The sequence below is a fragment of the Chiloscyllium plagiosum genome, unplaced genomic scaffold (genome assembly GCF_037043375.1).
Source record: "Chiloscyllium plagiosum isolate Xiang-an unplaced genomic scaffold, Cpla_swu_hap1 HiC_scaffold_12, whole genome shotgun sequence".
NCBI classification, from domain to species: Eukaryota; Metazoa; Chordata; class Chondrichthyes; order Orectolobiformes; family Hemiscylliidae; genus Chiloscyllium; species Chiloscyllium plagiosum.
The window spans coordinates 47213873-47234043 of record NW_028270150.1 but is presented as its reverse complement, the minus strand read 5'-3'; the positions used below and the strand labels follow the sequence as shown (position 1 = coordinate 47234043).

The window sequence follows — 20171 nt, the reverse complement described above, 5'->3', positions numbered from 1 at the left end:
ACCTTCGCATAAACCAAATCATCCGCCGACATTTCCGCCACCTCCAAACGGACCCCACCACCAGGGATATATTTCCCTCCCCACCCCTTTCGCCTTCTGCAAAGACCGTTCCCTCCGTGACTACCTGGTCAGCTCCACGCCCCCCTACAACCCACCCTCCCAACCTGGCACTTTCCCCTGCCACTGCAGGAACTGTAAAACCTGCGCCCACACCTCCTCCCTCACCTCTATCAAAGGCCCTAAAGGAGCCTTCCACATCCATCAAAGTTTTACTTGCACATCCACTAATATTTATTGTATCCGTTGCTCCCGATGCGGTCTCCTCTACATTGGGGAGACTGGGCGCCTCCTAGCAGAGCGCTTTAGGGAACATCTCCGGGACACCCGCACCAATCAACCACACCGCCCCGTGGCCCAACATTTCAACTCCCCCTCCCACTCTGCCGAGGACATGGAGGTCCTGGGCCTCCTTCACCGCTGCTCCCTCACCACCAGACGCCTTGAGGAAGAATGCCTCATCTTCTGCCTTGAAATACTTCAACCCCAGGGCATCAATGTGGACTTCAACAGTTTCTTCATTTCCCCTTCCCCCACCTCACCCTAGTTGTAAACTTCCAGCTCAGCACTGTCCCCATGACTTGTCCGGACTTGTCCTACCTGCCTATCTCCTTTTCCACCTATCCACTCCACCCTCTCCTCCCTGACCTATCACCTTCATCCCCTCCCCCACTCACCCATTGTACTCTATGCTACTTTCTCCCCACCCCCACCCTCCTCTAGTTTATCTCTCCACGCTCCAGGCTCACTGCCTTTATTCCTGATGAAGGGCTTTTGCCCGAAGCGTCGATTTCGAAGCTCCTTGGGTGCTGCCTGAACTGCTGTGCTCTTCCAGCACCACTAATCCAGAATTTGGTTTCCAGCATCTGCAGTCATTGTTTTTACCTCGTTGATTTTAACCCTACTGCGAATCCTCTTGCAAGGATGCCTGCCTTGAAGAAGTTTTCCTCCTCTCTCAACAAGAATCTCAGGGAGTCTCTCTCCCACTGCAACTCCCAGGTCATTTCCTCTGCCCTGAAGCTCTTCACCCATGTCGTGAAACAAATTCGCTACCACAGCCACATTTGCTTCCTCAGTGCCTGCCTCTGTAATCAACTCATACCACACGGACTCCGGACCACCTTTAAACAAGCGGAGTTCGGACCCGAGCAGGACAAACAATACAGGCTACAGATTCAAAAACACCAGCAACGGTTCTCCTTCAAGATCCTCCGCTCCACGCTTGCAGCAATGCGCCGGCACCTAACCTCTCTACAGTCTGCCCTGCCTCAGCTGAGGGCCACACTCTCTCAGAATTGCAAAGGACCCACTCTGTACTACATCCTCAGGAGAATCCATACTCTCAACAAACAGTACTTCAACTCCATCTCAGACATCAAAAACTGTAAGTACAACAAACTTTTATCCACCCACCTCCATAACCAGCGATCCTCAAACATTCCAGAAGATTCCCCTGGCCTCGGAATCTATTCCGCCATTAGCCATGCGGCTGACGCAGCTGCCACCCCCACGCTGATTGATGATGTCACTTCCGCCCCTATCATGGCCACTCCCACAACCACTTCCACCCCTCAGAATTCCTCATGCATCACACGTGACATCACTTCCGCCCCTCACATCATCGCTGATGCCACATGCTCAGTGACTTCCGCCACCCCTTCTGCCGTGGTCACCACCACTTCCGCCCCCACCAGCGCCACTCACCTGCATTCTGCTGACATGCCCCTCACAGACCCCACTGTCACTATCCCCACCCCCCAGAACCCCGAGGGGAACACTACCCCTGCTCATGACTCCACCCCCATTCCCCCCACCATCACACCCACTACAGTTACAGGTTCCGCCCCCACTCCCAGCTCTAACCCACACCAGATCCCAGCTCCCAGCCCTGCCGGGTTTTCACCATCTCCCCAGACCGCCCCCTCACTGAGGACAAACGATCAGTCCTCAGCAAAGGATTCACCTTCATCCCCCTCCGTCCACGCATCAATGAATTTAATACACGCCGTGACGTCGAACAATTCTTCCGTTGCCTCCGCCTCCGAGCTTACTTTCACAATCAGGACTCCCGCCCACCTTCCGAGGACTCCTTCGCCCACCTCCAACACACTGCATCCACCTGGACACCCCTCGCTGGCCTATTGCCTGCCCTTGACCTCTTTATTTCCAACTGCCGCCGGGACATTAACCACCTCAACCTGTCTACCTCCCTCCCCCACTCCAACCTCTCACCCTCACAACACGCAGCCCTCCAATCCCTCTGCTCCAATCCCAACCTCACCATCAAACCAGCGGATAAAGGGGGCGCAGTGGTAGTCTGGCGCACTGACCTCTACACCACTGAAGCCAAACGTCAACTCGAGGACACCTCTTCCTACTGCCCCCTCGACCATGACCCCACCCCCCCATCACCAAACCATCATCTCCCAGACCATACAGAACCTCATCACCTCAGGAGATCTCCCACCCACAGCTTCCAACCTCATAGTCCGGGAACCCCGCACTGCCCGGTTCTACCTCCTTCCCAAGATCCACAAGCCTGACCACCCTGGCCGACCCATTGTCTCAGCATGCCCCTGCCCCACTGAACTCATCTCTACCTACCTCGACACTGTCCTATCCCCCCTAGTCCAGGAACTCCCCACATACGTTCGAGACACCACACACGCCCTCCACCTCCTCCAAGACTTCCGTTTCCCCAACGCCTCATCTTCACCATGGATATCCAATCCCTCTACACCTCCATCCACCATGACCAGGGCCTCCAAGCCCTCCGTTTTTTTCCTCTCCAGACGTCCCCAACAGTACCCTTCCACCGACTCACTCATTCGTTTGGCCGAACTGGTCCTCACCCTTAACAATTTCTCCTTTGAATCCTCCCACTTCCTCCAGACCAAAGGGGTAGCCATGGGCACACGTATGGGCCCCAGCTATGCCTGTCTCTTTGTTGGCTACGTAGAGCAGTTGATCTTCTGTAATTACACAGGCACCACTCCCCACCTCTTCCTCCGCTACATTGATGACTACATTGGCGCCACCTCGTGGTCCCGCGAGGAGGTTGAGCAATTCATCAACTTCACCAACACATTCCACCCTGACCTTAAATTTACCTGGACCATCTCTGGCACCTCCCTCCCCTTCCTGGACCTCTCCATCTACATTAATGATGACCGACTTGACACTGACATTTTTTACAAACCCACCGACTCCCACAGCTACCTGGATTACACCTCTTCCCACCCTACCTCTTGCAAAAATGCCATCCCGTATTCCCAATTCCTCCGCCTCCGCCGGACCTGCTCCCAGGAGGACCAGTTCCACCACAGAACACACCAGATGGCCTCCTTCTTTAGAGACCGCAATTTCCCTTCCCACGGAGTTAAAGATGCCCTCCAACGCATCTCGTCTACATCCCGCACCTCCGCCCTCAGACCCCACCCCTCCAACTGTAACAAGGACAGAACGCCCCTGGTGCTCACCTTCCACCCTACCAACCTTCGCATAAACCAAATCATCCACCGACATTTCCGCCACCTCCAAACAGACCCCACCACCAGGGATATATTTCCCTCCCCACCCCTTTCCACCTTCTGCAAAGACCGTTCCCTCCGTGACTATCTGGTCAGGTCCACGCCCCCCCTACAACCCACCCTCCCATCCTGGCACTTTCCCCTGCCACCGCAGGAACGCGTAAAACCTGCACTCACACCTCCTCCCTCATCTCTATCCAAGGCCCTAAAGGAGCTTTCCACATCCATCAAAGTTTTACCTGCACATCCACTAATATCATTTATTGTATCCGTTGCTCCCGATGCGGTCTCCTCTACATTGGGGAGACTGGGCACCTCCTCGCAGAGCGTTTTCGGGAACATCTCCGGGAAACCCACACCAATTAACCACACCGCCCCGTGGCCCAACATTTCAACTCCCCACTCTGTCGAGGACATGGAGGTCCTGGGCCTCCTTCACCGCCGCTCCCTCACCACCAGACGCCTGGAGGACGAACGCCTCATCTTCCGCCTCGGAACACTTCAACCCCAGGGCATCAATGTAGACTTCAACAGTTTCCTCATTTCCCCTTCCCCCACCTCACCCTAGTTCTAAACTTCCAGCTCAGCACTGTCCCCATGACTTGTCCGGACTTGTCCTACCTGCCTATCTCCTTTTCCACCTATCCATTCCACCCTCTCCTCCCTGACCTATCACCTTCATCCCCTCCCCCACTCACCTATTGTACTCTATGCTACTTTCTCCCCACCCCCACCCTCCTCTAGCTTATCTCTCCACACTTCAGGCTCGCTGCCTTTATTCCTGATGAAGGGCTTTTGCCTGAAACATCGATTTCAAAGCTCTTGGATGCTGCCTGAACCACTGTGCTCTTCAGGACAGGAACAGGACAAACAGTATAGACTACAGATTCAAATCCAGAATATGAGGGATCTATAGCATGGGAACTCCTACAGACCTGCCCCTTAAGTTGGATTGGCATAGAGAGTTGTCTGTCTTCTGAAATTGGTTCTTTCCAGGAGCTTGACTTCATTTGAATTGGTTTCTGTCCAAATTCCTCACCCACACAGAAAGTAAAACTGCTACAATGCAGCCTCCTTGACTCTAAAAAGTTCATATCCTAAGATTTCAAACTCTTTCAGAAATATAACAGGACCTGCATTATATTCTACAGTTAAATATTCTTTGCTGAATGGAAATTCAGAAGCAACTAATCAACATAATGCATATTTAACAAGACGGAGAATATATAACTGAGTCTCATAAACCATTTGGAACTTTCTTTCTTATCATGTTTCAACAATATGTGACTGCAATTCAGCTGACTTGGGTCTTATTTAGTATTTGTCACAAACCTTTTATAAGCCATCAGATTGTCATCTCTAGTACAGCATTCATCTGCCCCAGCAGCGTAGTAATCCCAGGTGGTTTTGGGTAAATGTTCCTTAGCATATACCTCAAAGTCAGACAGACATACCAAAGACATCTCTGGGTCACACAAAGAAGATCTGAAACAATAATGGGTGCATGGAAATTTTAACAGGAATTTCAATCTCAAACATTATCACAGCAAGAAAAGACAACAAAGGGACCAAAAGATTATGTGTACACCAGGCAGTGAGGAAATGTAGTCCTAACTTAAAAGTGCCAAAGGTCCTGAATGGATTAAGAAGGTATTGCTTTTAAGTCAAAAATCACAAACCAAGTATTCCTATTATCCAATCAGTTCTGTAAAATGTCATACTCAACTCAAAACATCAACTCTGTTTCTCTTTCCACAGATGCTGCTAGATCTGCCGAGTTTCTCCAGCATTTCTGTGTTGCTTTTAGATTTCCAGCATCCACAGTATTTTGCTTTTATTCCTATAATTTGTTCTGTTTATATTATGAGGAAGATTCTGACATTTTTATAGCAATTAAAAAGTTAAACCTTTTTAGAGCACTATAAAATGCTAATGTCTTTAAAACTGTTTGATATTCCAAACAATCTGTGAGCTCTTGATTGTTCCATTTCTTTTCAGGTTATGCATCAATAAATGTATTTTAATTAGTAGTTACTCTCTCTCTCAGCTCTTCCCAACCCAATTGTGGCTAACAGGGAGATCTGAAACTGTAACATTAGAGGGAAACCATCACTTCTCAGTCTCTCTTCAAGTCCCACATCATCCTGATATAGACTGGTATCAGCATTTCTTCATAGTTGCTATGTCAAAAATCTGGAACTTCCTTTGTAAACCGTGACTAATGGCTTGATACCATTCCAGTTGACCTACAATAAGGATAGTGAAGGCAACTAGAGATGGGCAATAAATGTGATCATGTCAATGTTGAACAAACAATAAAAATTCAAAATCTTGTAGATCTATCACATTGAGGAATTGTTCAGAGCTTTAAGTAATATATTAAAACAATTGTGCTAGTTCTAGAACCTTGGATGAGAAAGGACTCTGCAACTGAAAAATCGGTACATGTCTGACTGATGTCATTTACCACAGCTAAATGACCTGGATATTGTGGACAGTAGTGATGGAATAGCACTTACTGTTCACCTCGATTATCAGTTAGGATGGGCAAGCTCAATGAAGACATGTATCAGTCACTTTCAACTCCAATATTTACAGGGGTGCTGAGATAATGAAACTTGAATAATGGCAGAGGCTTGTTGAAGCCAAAACCTCCACAGCAGAGGATCAGCAGGGTAGGGATGCACTTTTTAAATGTTGCGTCATTAGTAATTTTGCAGCAGGCAGTAAGGACTCTGGGGAATGCTGCTCCTCCAGGTGCGAGGAAGAAGGCAGCCATTGAAAACAAGTCTACATGTGTCAAAGTAACAATGGATGTCAGCAGAGATACAGGGGAGAGACAGCAGCATTGGTCATTCAAGTAGAACCTCCTCACTCTGCTTTCCCAAGCCTGTTGGCTATCACTCCTCATACCAGCACACTTTGCAGATGCCTGTCTCTATCTGTCTCTATCTATCTGCATCGTTCTTATGTCCTCTTCAGAACATACTCTCCTAAATTTCTTTACACTATCTTTATATTTAGCCACCTCCCCCCCCCCCCAGTCCAAGTCATTATTCTTTATTCATTCATGGGATTTGGGCCATCAGTGGTTCGGCCAGCAATTATTGCCCATTTCTAGTTGTCTTGAGAAGGTGGAGACATGCAGGTGGTGGTATTCCAATATATCTGCTGTCCTTGTCCTTCTTTAGAAATAGCCATGGGTTTGGAAAGGGCTGTCTAAGGAGTCTTGGTGAATTTCTGTAGTGTATCTTGTAGTTGATACACACTGCTGGTACTGATGCGTTGGTGGTGGAGGGAGTGAGTGTTTATAAGTGTGATGCCAATCAAGTGTGCTACTTTGTCTTTGATTATGTCAAGTTTTTTGAGTTTTGTTGGAGCTGTACGGATCCAAGCAAATAAGTATTCCATCAGACTGCTGACTTGTGCCTTGAGATAGCAGACAGGCTTTGGAGAGTCAGGAGGTGAGTCACTTGCTGCAAAATCTCTGCCCTCTGACCTGCTCTTGTAAGTACTGTATTTATATGGCTAGTCCAGTTCAGTTTCTGATCAATGTTGATAGTGGTGGATTCAGTGATGTCAATGCCATTAAATGTCAACAAGTGATGATTAGATTTTGTCTTGTTTGAGCTGGTCATTGCCTGTTACTTGACTATTGATATAAAGTGTAAAATGTTCAGGCTCCAACATAGATTCTTGTAGGATTCTTCTTGTCACATCCTGTCAAACTGAAAGTCCCAATTATTCATATCTATTTTCTGCTAGCCAACCAATTTTCTATCCATGCTGGTATACTGTTGCCTAACATCAACACCTTCTATTTTATGCAATGACCTTATACGTGGCACCTTTTCAAAAGTCTTCTGGAAATCCAAGCATAGAAGGTCTAAGGGTTCCATTCTATAAACAGTTTCTGTCACTCATTTGGAGTACTTCAGTAAATTGGTTAAATGTGATTTCCTTTCCAGATAACCATGCTAATTCTTCCCGACTGCCTTGACTTTTTTGAAGTGCTCAACTATAAACCCTTAATGATCAAATCTAACTCCTTCCTGATGGCAGATGTCAAGCTAACTGACCTATAGTTTCCAGTTTTCTGCTTTCCACCCTTCTTAAAGAGCAGTGTTATGTACGCTATTTTCCAGTTTGATGGAGCCTTTCTGGAATCTAGCAAATTTTGGGAAATTAGCACTAATGCATTTACTACCTTATTAACCATCTCTTTTAAGACCGAGGATGAATTCCATCAAGTTGTGGGGACTTGTCAGATCATAGACTTATTTAGCACTGTTTTCTAATGATTATAACCAATTACTCTCTCCTTTCCAGCTCCTGATTTACAGCTATTACTGGAATAATGTTTTAACCATCTAGAGTGAAGATAGAGGCGATTTTTAAATTTATTCATTTCATGCACCGTTTCCTTATTATTTGCTAATAACTTTCCACTCTCATTCACTAGAGAAACCAACACTCCCTCAATTATTATTTTCCTTTATAAATACCTGTTGTTGGATAAGGCTGAACATAACAGGAACTGCTAAGAGGCTTTACAATAGTTGTTAAGTGAGTGGATTTACACTGAGTCATTTAGATCTACTAAGAGCTAAGATTGCAGGAACTCCGTAACTGCTATCTCTAAATCTGATGAAGGAGCGGTGCTCTGAAAGCTAGTATTTTCAAATGAACTCGTTGGACTATAACCTGGTATTGAGTGACTTTTGACCTCTACCAAATAAGGCATGCATTTGGACAAAATGTTTTGCCCTTTCAAATTTATGAAAGCTATGCGCACTCACATATCAAGACTTTAGTTTGTCTTTTTTGTTAACCTTGTAACATTTAGTTTTGTCTGTTGGTACATTTTTAGGCTCATTTGTTCTGTTCGTTCCAGCATCCCCTGACCCTCATTTCCCATACTATTGTTCCCACCACTAATGCTTAGGTCAAAGTCGTCCCTACTTCCCTAATTACATGGTTTCCTGGAATGCAGCACAGTACAACTGCAGCCTATCCAAGTGTAAAGAGTCATAGAGTCATAGGGATGTACAGCATGGAAACAGACTCTTTGGTCCAACCTGTCCATGCCGACCAGATATCCCAACCCAATCTAATCCCACCTACCAGCATATGGCCCATATCCCTCCAAACCCTTTATTCAGACACCCATCCAAATGCCTCTTAAATGTTGCAATTGTACCAGCCTGCACCACTTCCTCTGGTAGGTCATTCCATCCACATACCACCTTCTGTGTGAAAAGGTTGCCCCTTAGGTCTCTTTTATATCTTTCCCCTCTCACCCTAAACCTATGCCCTCTAGTTCTGGACTCCCCAACCCCAGGGAAAAGACTTTGCCTATTTACCCTACCCATGCCCCTCATCATTTTGTAAACCTCTATAAGGTCACCCCTCAACTTCCGACGCTCCAGGGAAAACAGCCCCAGCCTATTCAGCCTCTCCCTAAAGCTCAAATCCTCCAACCATGGCAACATCCTTGTAAAATCTTTTCTGAACCTTTTCAAGTTTCACAATATCTTTCCGATAGGAAGGAGACCAGAATTGCACGCAATATTCTAACAGTGGCCTAGCCAATGTCCTGTATAGCCACAACATGACCTCCCAACTCCTGTACTCAATACTCTGACCAATAAAGGAAAGCATACCAAATGCCTTCTTCACTATCCTATCTACCTGCGACTCCACTTTCAAGGAGCTATGAACCTGAACTCCAAGGTCTCTTTGTTCAGTAACACTCCCCAGGACCTTACCATTAAGTGTATAAGTCCTGCTCAGATTTGCTTTCCCAAAATGCAGCACCTCGCAGTTGTCTGAATTAAACTCCATCTGCCACTTCTCAGCCCATTGGCCCATCTGATCAAGATCCTGTTGTAATCTGAGGTAACCTCCTTTGCTGTCCACTCCACCTCCAATTTTGGTGTCATCTGCAAACTTACTAACTGTACCTCTTATGCTCACATCCAAATCATTTATGTAAATGACAAAAAGTAGAGGACCCAGCACCGATCCTTGTGGCACTCCACTGGTCACAGGCCTCCGGTCTGAAAAACAACCCTCCACCACCACCCTCTGTCTTCTACCTTTGAGCCAGTTCTGTATCCAAATGGCTTGTTCTCCCTGTGTTCCGTGAGATCTAACCTTGCTCACCGTTCTCCCACGGGAAACCTTGTTGAACGCCTTACTGAAGTCCATATAGATCACATCTACTGCTCTGCCCTCATCAATCCTCTTTGTTACTTCTTCAAAAAACTCAATCAAGTTTGTGAGATATGATTTCCCATGCACAAAGCCATGTTGACTATCCCTAATCAGTCCTTGCCTTTCCAAATACATGTACATCCTGTCCCTCAGGATTCCCTCCAACAACTTGCCCACCACTGACGTCAGGCTCACTGGTCTATAATTCCCTGGCTTGTCCTTACCACCCTTCTTAAATAGTGGCACCACGTTTGCCAACCTCCAGTCTTCCGCCATCTCTCTGACTATCGATGATACAAATATCTCAGCAAGGGGCCCAGCAATCACTTCTCTGGCTTCCCACAGAGTCCTAGGGTACACCTGATCAGGTCCTGGGGATTTATCCACCTTTATGCATTTCAAGACATCCAGCACTTCCTCCTCTGTAATATGGACATTTTGCAAGGTGTCACCATCTCTTTCCCTACAGTTTATATCTTCTATATCCTTCTCTATGGTTCCCACTTTCCACATACTAATGTAAATGCCTCATGCACCAGAGTCCACTTCACTCACATTGGTCTTTGTGACTCGCATTCATTTTGCTAATCTTCTGTGCCATCTGCCATTTGGCATATGGCTCAAGGTTTATTACCCCTAAGGTTCCGTTTTTCAATTTGGTGCCCTGCAACTCGGTCCTTTTCTTACCTATGTTGTTGCTATGTACATTCCTCCCCTTCCCACTCCATGTTTTTGTCCAACCCTGAGCAGATGTCCTGAATCCTGGCACTGTGTAGGCTTTCTATACTTGCACTCTGACTGCACAGAACAGTGTCAATTCCATCTCTACCCTTATGATTACCATCTTCTGGTATTTGTTAAAAATAATACCAGCCAAGAGGATCAGAGCAGTCAGAGCTAAGATAGAATTAATCCAAGTCCACCTTCACAGGGCTTTCATTTTGTAGGAGTCATAGAAAAAGGAAGATAAAAGATCTGTTTCTTAAAATCCTTTCATGAGATGTGGGCATCACTGGTAGGTCCAACATGTATTACCCATCCTGAAATTTCTTTTGATCTGACTGGCTTGCTCAACCATTTCAGGGGTCAGTAAAGAGTCAACTATGTTGCTGTGGATCTGGAGTCACTGGTAGACCAGACCAGGTAAATACAGTAGATTTCCTTCTCTACAGGACATTGATGGATTTCCACAATGCCAGTATTTCCCGATCAATTACACAATGACACTCACTTGGATGTTTAACATAGTGTTACATTATTCGTTTAGTTAACTGGACAGTTCACTTTACCACTTCATTGTCCAAATGTACCATCTTTTGCTTGCCATCTACCAAGTGGTCTATGCCTTGTAAAGGATGTTAAGAATTAAAGCCTCTGGTTTGGGCTAGTGGCTGAACTATATGAAGAGGGAGAGATGAGGCCAGTGGGTATATAATTGGTGTGACAGATTAACTGGCTATCTTGGACATCCTGACAGCTTAGTGTGTGGCTGTAAGGTGTCCATGTCATGTTAGGTTCATCCTCCTGTTGAAGGCAATATTAAAATCTGGCTATGTCTGCACTCACTTGCAAGTGTAAAAGATTCCATGGAACAATTTTGCAATAAAAGTTGGGGAGATTCACCTGGTGTCCTCACCGACATTGATTCCTCAATGAACTTCATCAAAAAAGACATGTTTTCTGGTCATTATCACTGTTTTTAGGATATTGCTGTGCACAATCTGACTCTAGACTACTATTTACTTAATTGATTTTGAAGCACGTTTGGACATCCTGAAGTTATGAAAGGCCCGATATAAATACACTGCATTGTTTTTGCAAAGGAATACTTTCTTCCAGACTCCAGTCCTCGATATGTTGGAAAAGATGGAGCTGACCACTAGCATTCTGGAAACATTGGCTGATGAATAATGAAGAGCTGCCCCCGACTCCCCTTCTCTCAAAATACCTGAATCACATTTTCAACATCCCAATGATCTATTCTGTTACAATTCTGGTGCTTAAGGGCTTCTGTTGTACTCTTCTGTCAGTATTTGGGTTCCACACAAGTATCATCAGCCATATCTTCAGAGAGTATCCTTTATCTCCAAGGAGACTGGCTTCGCTTTCAGGTGTGAATATCTCTGGGAGTTCTGACTAGAGCAGGGTGAAAACATTCCATAAGCTCCTGGGAATTATGCACTGATGCATGATGGTCATTTACTGGTTGCACCTTCTGCTGAACATCGATATGATAGAATCTCTTTTTGATAATGATTGGAGGTGTCTTGATTGTTTTATGTGTGTAGTCAGTAACTCCCGAGATCTGTGGGAGAATAACAAATCTGAGCACTAGTCATTCACACTGGATTCATAGGTATGTGATGCACAGATTTATTGGCTCTAGCAAATGTCGCATCACTCTCCTGTGAGAGGTACCGATGGGCATTAAACTGCTTCATTCTACAAATATCGCTAGCAGGTCTATGGAAGGAACTAGGGACAAAGAAATCACAGGCTCTGGTGAGCTTAACCATCATTGGCAATGCATGCCCACCTGGTTCACTTGGAAAGAGGCCACCTTCCAGGACATTGCAAATCTCTGTGTCCATCTGACAGGAAGTTCTGAGCCCCATGAGGCTTCGGTGCTCAGTTATGTCCAAGAAACTGAAAACCTGTAAATCCCGAGTTGGGGTTTTGGCCTCTTGCAGTTTAGAGCTCCAATGTCATTACCTCTGTCCTGTGAATAGCAACCTGACTGTTTTCTGGACAGCAAATCATGTCCCAAGTATTTTTATGCAGTTTGACAATATTTAGGTCATACAATTTATATTACCATAAGGCTCCAGCAAACACTGAAAGTCTCTCTGTCGCAAACATAGTGGGTGACACGGTGGCTCAGTTGTTAGCATCGTTGCCTCATAGCACCAGATTCCTGAAGAAGGGCTTATGCCCAAAACATCGATTCTCCTGTTCCTTGGATGCTGCCTGACCTGCTGCGCTTTTCCAGCAACACATTTTCAGCTCTGATCTCCAGCATCTGCAGCCCTCACTTTCTCCTCATAGCACCAGAGACACTGGTTCAGTTCCAGCTTTGGGTGACTGTGTGGAGTTTGCAGTGGGAGAATGTGTGCACTTCCTCCAGGTGATTAGATTAGATTAGATTCCCTACAGTATGGAAACAGTCCCTTCAGTCCAACTCCGAAGAGTAACCCAGTCAGACCCATTTCCCATATACTTACCCCTGACTAATGCACCTAACACTATGGGCAATTTAGCATGGCCAATTCACCTGACCAGCACATCTTTGGATTGTGGGAGGAAACCGGAGCACTCAGAGGAAACCCACGCAGACATGGGAAGAACGTGCAAACTCCACACAAGGCGGGAATTGAACCCGGGTCCCTGGCACTATGAGGCAGCAATGATAACAACTGAGCCACCTTGCCGCCCCGGGTGGTCTGGTTTCCTCCCACAATTCAAAAAGATGTGCAGGTTAGGTGAATTGGTCATGCTAAATTTCCCATAGTATAGGTTATTAGTCAGAATTAAATATAGGGTAGGGGGATGGGTTACTCTTCGGAGGGTTAGCGTGGACTTGTTGTGGCTAAGGGCCTGTTTCCACACTGTCGGGATTCTAATTCTAGTGATCTGACAAAAGTTATGAAGCACTCCAACGTCCAGATTGCCAGCCAACTACATTAACTTAATCAATAATTCAATGGATTTTTGCAAGCCAAAACCACTTCCGCTAACTGGCTATTTAATTAACAACAAGGGTCACATTTTCAAGTTAATACATAAATTGTGCCAGTTGTGATCCTCTTATGCAAATTCCAACTTTATCTTTAGTCACACAAAACTGTGTGCAAGGCACACTAGTTAATAAAATATAATCCTGTTGATAAATTGGTGACTACTTATGAGATCTCTAGTATCCACTGATTAACTGTTACACCAGCAATTAAGCAATGATACTGTTAACACTTTATTCCACTCAATTTTGTAGAATCTTTTAATATATTTGACCATTTCAACTGTAGTTTGATGGTCAACAGTGTGTGAAAAAGAGCTAATTCACTTTTTGGTCTAATATTGGCCACCGATCGAAATAACAGGCATTCACAATTTTAAATTGACTAATTTATTCCAACATAAACTTGAAAACACAAGTGAAAGAAAAATTGAAAACCACAGTGTACTTACAGTAAAGTTCACTTCACATATCTCTGATCACTCTATTGACACGTGATCTGCAGTTGCTAAGGGAATGCAACCATGTGTCACCTTAAGGTCAAAATTCTTTAGCTACAAAAATGTTGCTGTGGTGAATTTCCAGTTTGACAAAGCTGCTTTTTCTGATATAATCGAGGAGAAAGAACGATCATTCTTTGTTCCGACTCTTAATTGCCACCTGATGAGTGTTAAGCGGAAAGTCCTCCCAGCCAAACTCATACAGAAATGTTTAGGGTGACAGGACTATAGGAAGAGAAACTCCATACATAGCATCCCTTCTATCGGTTGAGCATCATGTAAGATTGAACCTTGCTTGGATCAAAAATATATTTAAGATCCATCAGAGGGTTTTGGCTTGATTCATTAATCTCGCACGTCATGGTTCTAATTGGCCTTCTTACAATTGAGGTTAGACAGGTCTTTGTCAATAAAATTTCCTGGCCATTGGCACTGTCTTGGAGGTAGAACTTGTTCCCCACTGGTACAAATGTAATAAAAATACTGCTAAAATGTGCAGCGAAATTGTTGGACCATGAAGTGGATAAATTTCTTTCTCTATATATCTGATTAGTATGTTTAAATGATGAGAAAGAAAAACCTTCTTAGCTCTTCAAACAGCCTGACGCATGCTACATTCTGTGCGAAAATCCTATTTTAAACAGGAATGAGTGTCACTTCAAGTGACTCACACTTAGTAGGTCTGTTAATGTTATTATGACTACCTTTGAGGAAAAAAGCGAAATGCAAACACAATGAGTAAAATAAAATAAAAATGAACAATCCTTTTCTCATTGCAAATGCAGCGAGTTTCTTTCCTGTAAAGATGTATATTTGTAAATAATCATGTATCATTGATTCTGACTGTTAACAAAGAAGTTTCTGCACTCATTGAACATTTATTCACTCTCCAAAATGCAATAAATTTGGCTTCAAATGAGAACTTTAGCCACAATCTGACCTGATGGCGAAAATTCCAATCTCTGTTGCTCTTCTTGCCTGTTCATGAGATTTCCAATGTACAGATGGAGGAAGTGGCAGAATTCAGCAAGCTAAGCACTATCCTCTTATCATTTGCAAATCTTTCTGTAAAACAGGAAGAATAGAGAGCACAGGACATTCCTTAGGTCCTAGTGCCAGTCTGGGACTGAAACTGCTTTGTTTGCATTTATGCTGAATTTACTGAGTCTGTTCTAAACAGCAAAACATAACAATTGAATAGTAACACTTTAAACATGTAATGAATACATTAATGGTGTGCAATTAGAATTTCTTGAACAAGTTAATCATCTAGTTAAGGTGATTTTAAGTGACACTTGGATCAGCAAGCTTTTATTTCCTTCCCACTTGCAGTGTGGCTGCATTATTTTAGAATACAGTGGATCAATTAAAAATCAGTTTGCATTTCTGAGTGTGTGTTCCATAAGATTTAAGGGGTTGAACCATAATTCCCGAAAGGATCAAGATCGTGACCTTCAGTTTCCTACTGCCTCTCACATCCCACTCTTCCTATCATAACACAGCCTGCTCTCCTTGTGTCACTAAGATTCTAGGCGATGTCCCCTCACATGTCTCATTCAATCTCTCCTGGTCTCATTATCCAACTCTGCCCCTCTCCATTCAGTCAGTATTGACCAGCTACATTGGGGAATTTTTCCCAGTATCTCTGATTCCCATAACCATTGAACTAAAGGACAAGAAGGGCTTTCATGCCTGAAGCCAAGTCTCTTCTGGATCTCAGAGACCTTATCTGGCACTTTGTCCCCAGGCTATGTGCTGCTCACCTTTAGATATTGCGCCCACTCCAATCTGCTGGAGCTCATTGTTTCTCCAATCACAGATTCTCTCTCTCTCTCCCACACTCTTGACTCTTCCTTTCATACACACTCTCTCTCTTCCCTGCTCTGTCTTCTTCCATCATATTTCCTCTCTCCCAAACAGAGCTACACTTTCTCCTGCTCTCTCTTTTTTTTTGCACTAACGTTTGATGCTTATCTCCAATTCTGCTTGCGTTCATAGCTGTGATCAATCAGCTTACTTCAATCCTTATACAAGATTGCTATGGAGCAGAAAGGAACAGTAACAAAGAATAGAAAAGCAAAATAAAGAATGAACTTCTTCTTGGATAGTCATGTGCAACAGGAAGTATAAACCTGATCAAGCTGATTATATCCAGACAGGTAGAATTAGAACCAATCAATGGCATTGATTAAGATCGATGATGAGACACTGGAAAATGTGGACAGTTCAGAGTCACAGATTTGTTACACACAGAGGGAAGCCATTCTCTCTGTTGTGTCTGCAGTGGCTCTCTGAAGGAGCAGTTAGAGCAAGTCTCCACCTTCTTTCTGTATTCTGTGATCTGCACCTCAAAGATGGTGAAATTCATTATCATCTCAAATGTGCCAGCTCAGCTTCAACTAAGAGAATATTCAAGGACCCAGATCTCAAAACCAAGATTAAAGTCATGTTTTAGCAGGCAGTAATGATCCTTGTGCTCCTACATACTACAGAGATTTGGATGACCCATACATAGCACAGAAACATCACACGTGGTGCCTTCACAAAATCTCCAAATCCAATGCAAAAATCCAGTCTAACAGCAGCATCCTCTTCCAAGCCAACTTTCCAGTACTGAGGCACTAATCACTCAAACCTAGTTCCTCCAGGGACAACCTTGTTGTTTGCACACTTGACACCACACTCTCAAAGAAACTGTTCTGATGAAGAGTGACTGGACTCAACGTTAACTCTGCTTTCTCCCCACAGATGTTATGAGACCTGCTGAGTTTCCCAGCAATCCCTTTGTCACAAACAAACTATTCTGCTTGGAACTCAATCATGGAAGGCATTTCCCAGGAAGGTAACAGAAATGTTATTTGCAAAAACAAACTTCTTTTTGCCTTTACAAAAATATAAAGTTACTAAAAAGAACCATTACAATAAAAAAAACGCAAATTACAATGTAACTACTGTCTACTAACTACTAACCTACCCTATAAAACAAAACCAAACACTATGCAAAACAACACCAATAAATAAGTAAATGACTGAGAAAAAAACAAAAGAACACACGAGAACACAAAGTAACAATGTTCGACACAAAGCTCCCAAACAGTAGCGTTGTATATATCCCCGTATTCACTCAGGAGACCTCCTTCCAGGGCCCAGAGCTCAGCAAACCTAACAATCCTGGTTAAACGAACGCCATAGTTAAAGTAACAGACAAATCTGTATCCAAATAACTCAAAAGGAGCTGTCATGTCTTGTAAAGAAAAGATCTGTTGTGTGGTACACCATATTTGTGGAAAAATCTAAGGGAATGTGCTCCATAATTAATTTCCGCCACCCCAGTAAGCCCAGTGGGTTCTCATTCACCCATTCATCAGAATATTCTTCCATGCACAGTAAGTAAGAATCTTGAATAGTTTCTTCCCATGCCCATCTAAAGATGATAAAATCGGTAGATCTAGAAGGGGAGATGTCGGGTCTACTTCAACTTTGGTCCTCAATACCCTCCCTATCTATCCCCCCACAGCGTTCCAAGAAACACGGAAGCATGTCCAGAAGCAATGGGTAAGAGTAGCTACACTTACTTTACATTTGGGGCACATTGGAGATGCCCCTTTTTCAAACTTTGCCAGATGGTCCGGTGCCAAATGAACCCTGTGCAGAACTCTTAACTGCATAGCGTATGTCCTATTACAGATTGAGATCATTTGCACATTCTCCCATATGTCCTCCCATGTTTCAGAAGAGGTCTCCACTCCCAACTGATCAAATATTTGAAGGGATGCAACAGGGGACAGTAGACATTTAAGATGTCATATTCCTCCCCATGTATCAGGGCCTTAAATATCACAAACTGCCCTTGCTCATCTTTCACCTGCTCTAATAATGTGAATGGAAGATTTTTCTGGATAAGTACTGCCACTCCCCTACTTTTAGAAGTAAAGGATGAAAAGAATACCTGGTCATAACCCCTCTGTTGTAACTTTAGGTGTTCCCCATCATCAAGATGGGTTTCCTGCAACAGGGCAATATCAACTTCTTCCATCTTAAGGCTAGAAAGCACTTTTTTCCTTTTAACAAGCGAATGACTTCCCTTGATGTTCTATGTGCACCATTTAACAAGACAATTAGCCATACCCCTTTTCAGAGACCCTTGAACCCCCAGGAGAGTGAACTCTACTTGCAATGCGCCAAGCACAAGTAAATGAAGACTCATAAGAGTTGTAAAATTGTGTTTACAAAAACTACTCTAACAAAACTACAATGACTATTGCTACCAAAAAACTACAAAGAAAACCAACTGTAAATCCTTGAACATGAGACTCTCACCCCCTACCCATAGGGGGCACTCATTCGACCCATTTCCCCTCCTTCACAGTTCCTTCAAGCCCAGACTGTGCCCCAGCCTTAGGCAAAAATAAATAAGTAAACAAGGAGATGATACTTAAATCAACAAAAGAAGACAAAGTCAGGATAAGCACTCTGCCTCTCCCAGCTCTATGTCACCCCCAATTATGACTGAAAGACAAAAAGAACAAAAGAAAAAGGGAAAGCAACAAAGAACCCCCATTAAATTTCTCATGATCAAATCCAGTTCTAAAAAATATAATAGGAACAACATATTCCAAGGTTTTTTCCCCTCAAAAAAAAATTACTAGGGAGAGAGGGAAAAAAAGAAAGGGAAAATACAGGGAAAGAAGGAAAAGAGAACAAACATTGACCATATTCTTCAGATCAGTCAGTCTATTTTAGATAATCCACAAAATTCTTGGCTTTATCCGCCGAGTCAAGCACTGAATCCTCGTGGCTGAAACGGAGCACCACTGGGTACCTCATGGAGTACTGGATGCCCAAGTTCCTCACCCTCTTCTTAACTTCACCAAAAGACTTCATCTTTTGGACTACAGCTGCTGAGAAATCTTGGAAGAACATAATTTTGACCCCTTGTGCAGCAGCTCCTGTGGATTTTTCCCCAGTGATCTGAAGGCTTCGATCGCGCTTTGCTTGTCTTTGTATGTGTGGAAGTGTATTAGGACTGGGCACGGGTGCTGTACCAGCCTGGAACAGCACACCACCACCCGATAGGCTCTTTCAATGTGCAGCCGGCTGAACTCGATTTGAAGGCCCAGGAACTGTGGCAGCCAGTTTTCAAAGAAGCTGACTGGCTGCCCACCTTCCTCACCCTCCATGAGCCTGACAATCTGCAGATTCGTCCTCCGACCTTGATTTTTAAGGTCGTTAACCTGATCTCACAAAGCCCGAATCTGCCTGGATGAGGACCCAGTCGCTTCCGAGGCCGTGGTTCGACCCTCCACCTCCTCCATACACGCCCAGAGGTCCTAGAGTTCCCATTCATGCTTTTGCAGCATGAACGTGAAGGGTTGAATCTGGGCACGAATCTTCTCGAATGCAGCCTCAGCTTTCGCGGTAAGTCTCGCCATTGCCACCGCCAATTCCTGCGGACCCGCAAAGTCCCTGGGGTTTCGGGAGAGGCCGCTGCTTCAGCCTCTGGTGTCCTCAGTGCTGTCGGGGAGTGTTCTCCCTGCTGCTGTTTGCTCACTCCCTTTCCCTTTGGTATCCTTCCCACTCCAAAATGTGAACAACTATGTGTTCTCAAAGTTTTAAATTACCAATTCTCTCGTAGAAGTTAGCCAGGATGGCAAAAAACACCAATATGTCTTGGCTGTTAGGCAGAGCTGCCCATGGCAGTTCTAATGAATTGCCTGCCATCTTGCTGAGTCCAACAGAAATGTTTTTGGGATTTCCTCAAAACATTTGAGAAGGAATCAAAAATAAGCACCAACTCATTAGAGACCCTGGCTTGTGACTGACCAAAATGAAGAAGGCTAAGTCAGGAAGGGAGTGAACAGTTTGAGAAAGTTGATCAGGAATGTGCAAAGGTTAAGTTCAGTTGCTGGTGGGAGCACACAAACCTTCAACCAACCCATTTACCCAACTTCCTCCAATTGACCAACATTTAGCAGACTCTCAATGTTGCATTATGGATTACACAGCCATCTGAAAACCATCTGAATCAGAATGGAAGCAAGTCAGTTCCAGGCACTGTCTAAGATGGATAGTTGGAATTCAAGAAAATAAGGAAAAGGTTAAAGAATAGGTTCTCTGTTGCACCCAAATGGAGTT

At 44.4% G+C, this 20171-nt stretch overlaps 1 protein-coding gene across 8 annotated transcripts in view; it reads right to left on the bottom strand.

The window, feature by feature from the left end:
* Nucleotides 1–20171, bottom strand: part of hao2 (hydroxyacid oxidase 2 (long chain)) — a 60317-nt gene that overhangs the window by 27233 nt on the left and 12913 nt on the right. For 3 of the 8 annotated variants that reach the window (XR_015758853.1, XM_087992769.1, XM_087992770.1), the window contains exons 2-3: nt 14977–15101; nt 4920–5072 (exon numbers count right to left, since the gene is read on the bottom strand). Coding sequence is in view for 7 of the 8 variants with exons in the window: in XM_087992769.1 (XP_087848895.1) it covers nt 4920–5050 (131 nt within the window). In the remaining variant the exon portion in view is untranslated. Of the gene's footprint in view, nt 1–4919; nt 5073–11751; nt 11890–14976; nt 15111–20171 lie in introns of those variants that run through there. The other 5 variants (XM_087992772.1, XM_087992773.1, XM_087992774.1 and 2 more) reach the window with 3 other exon arrangements.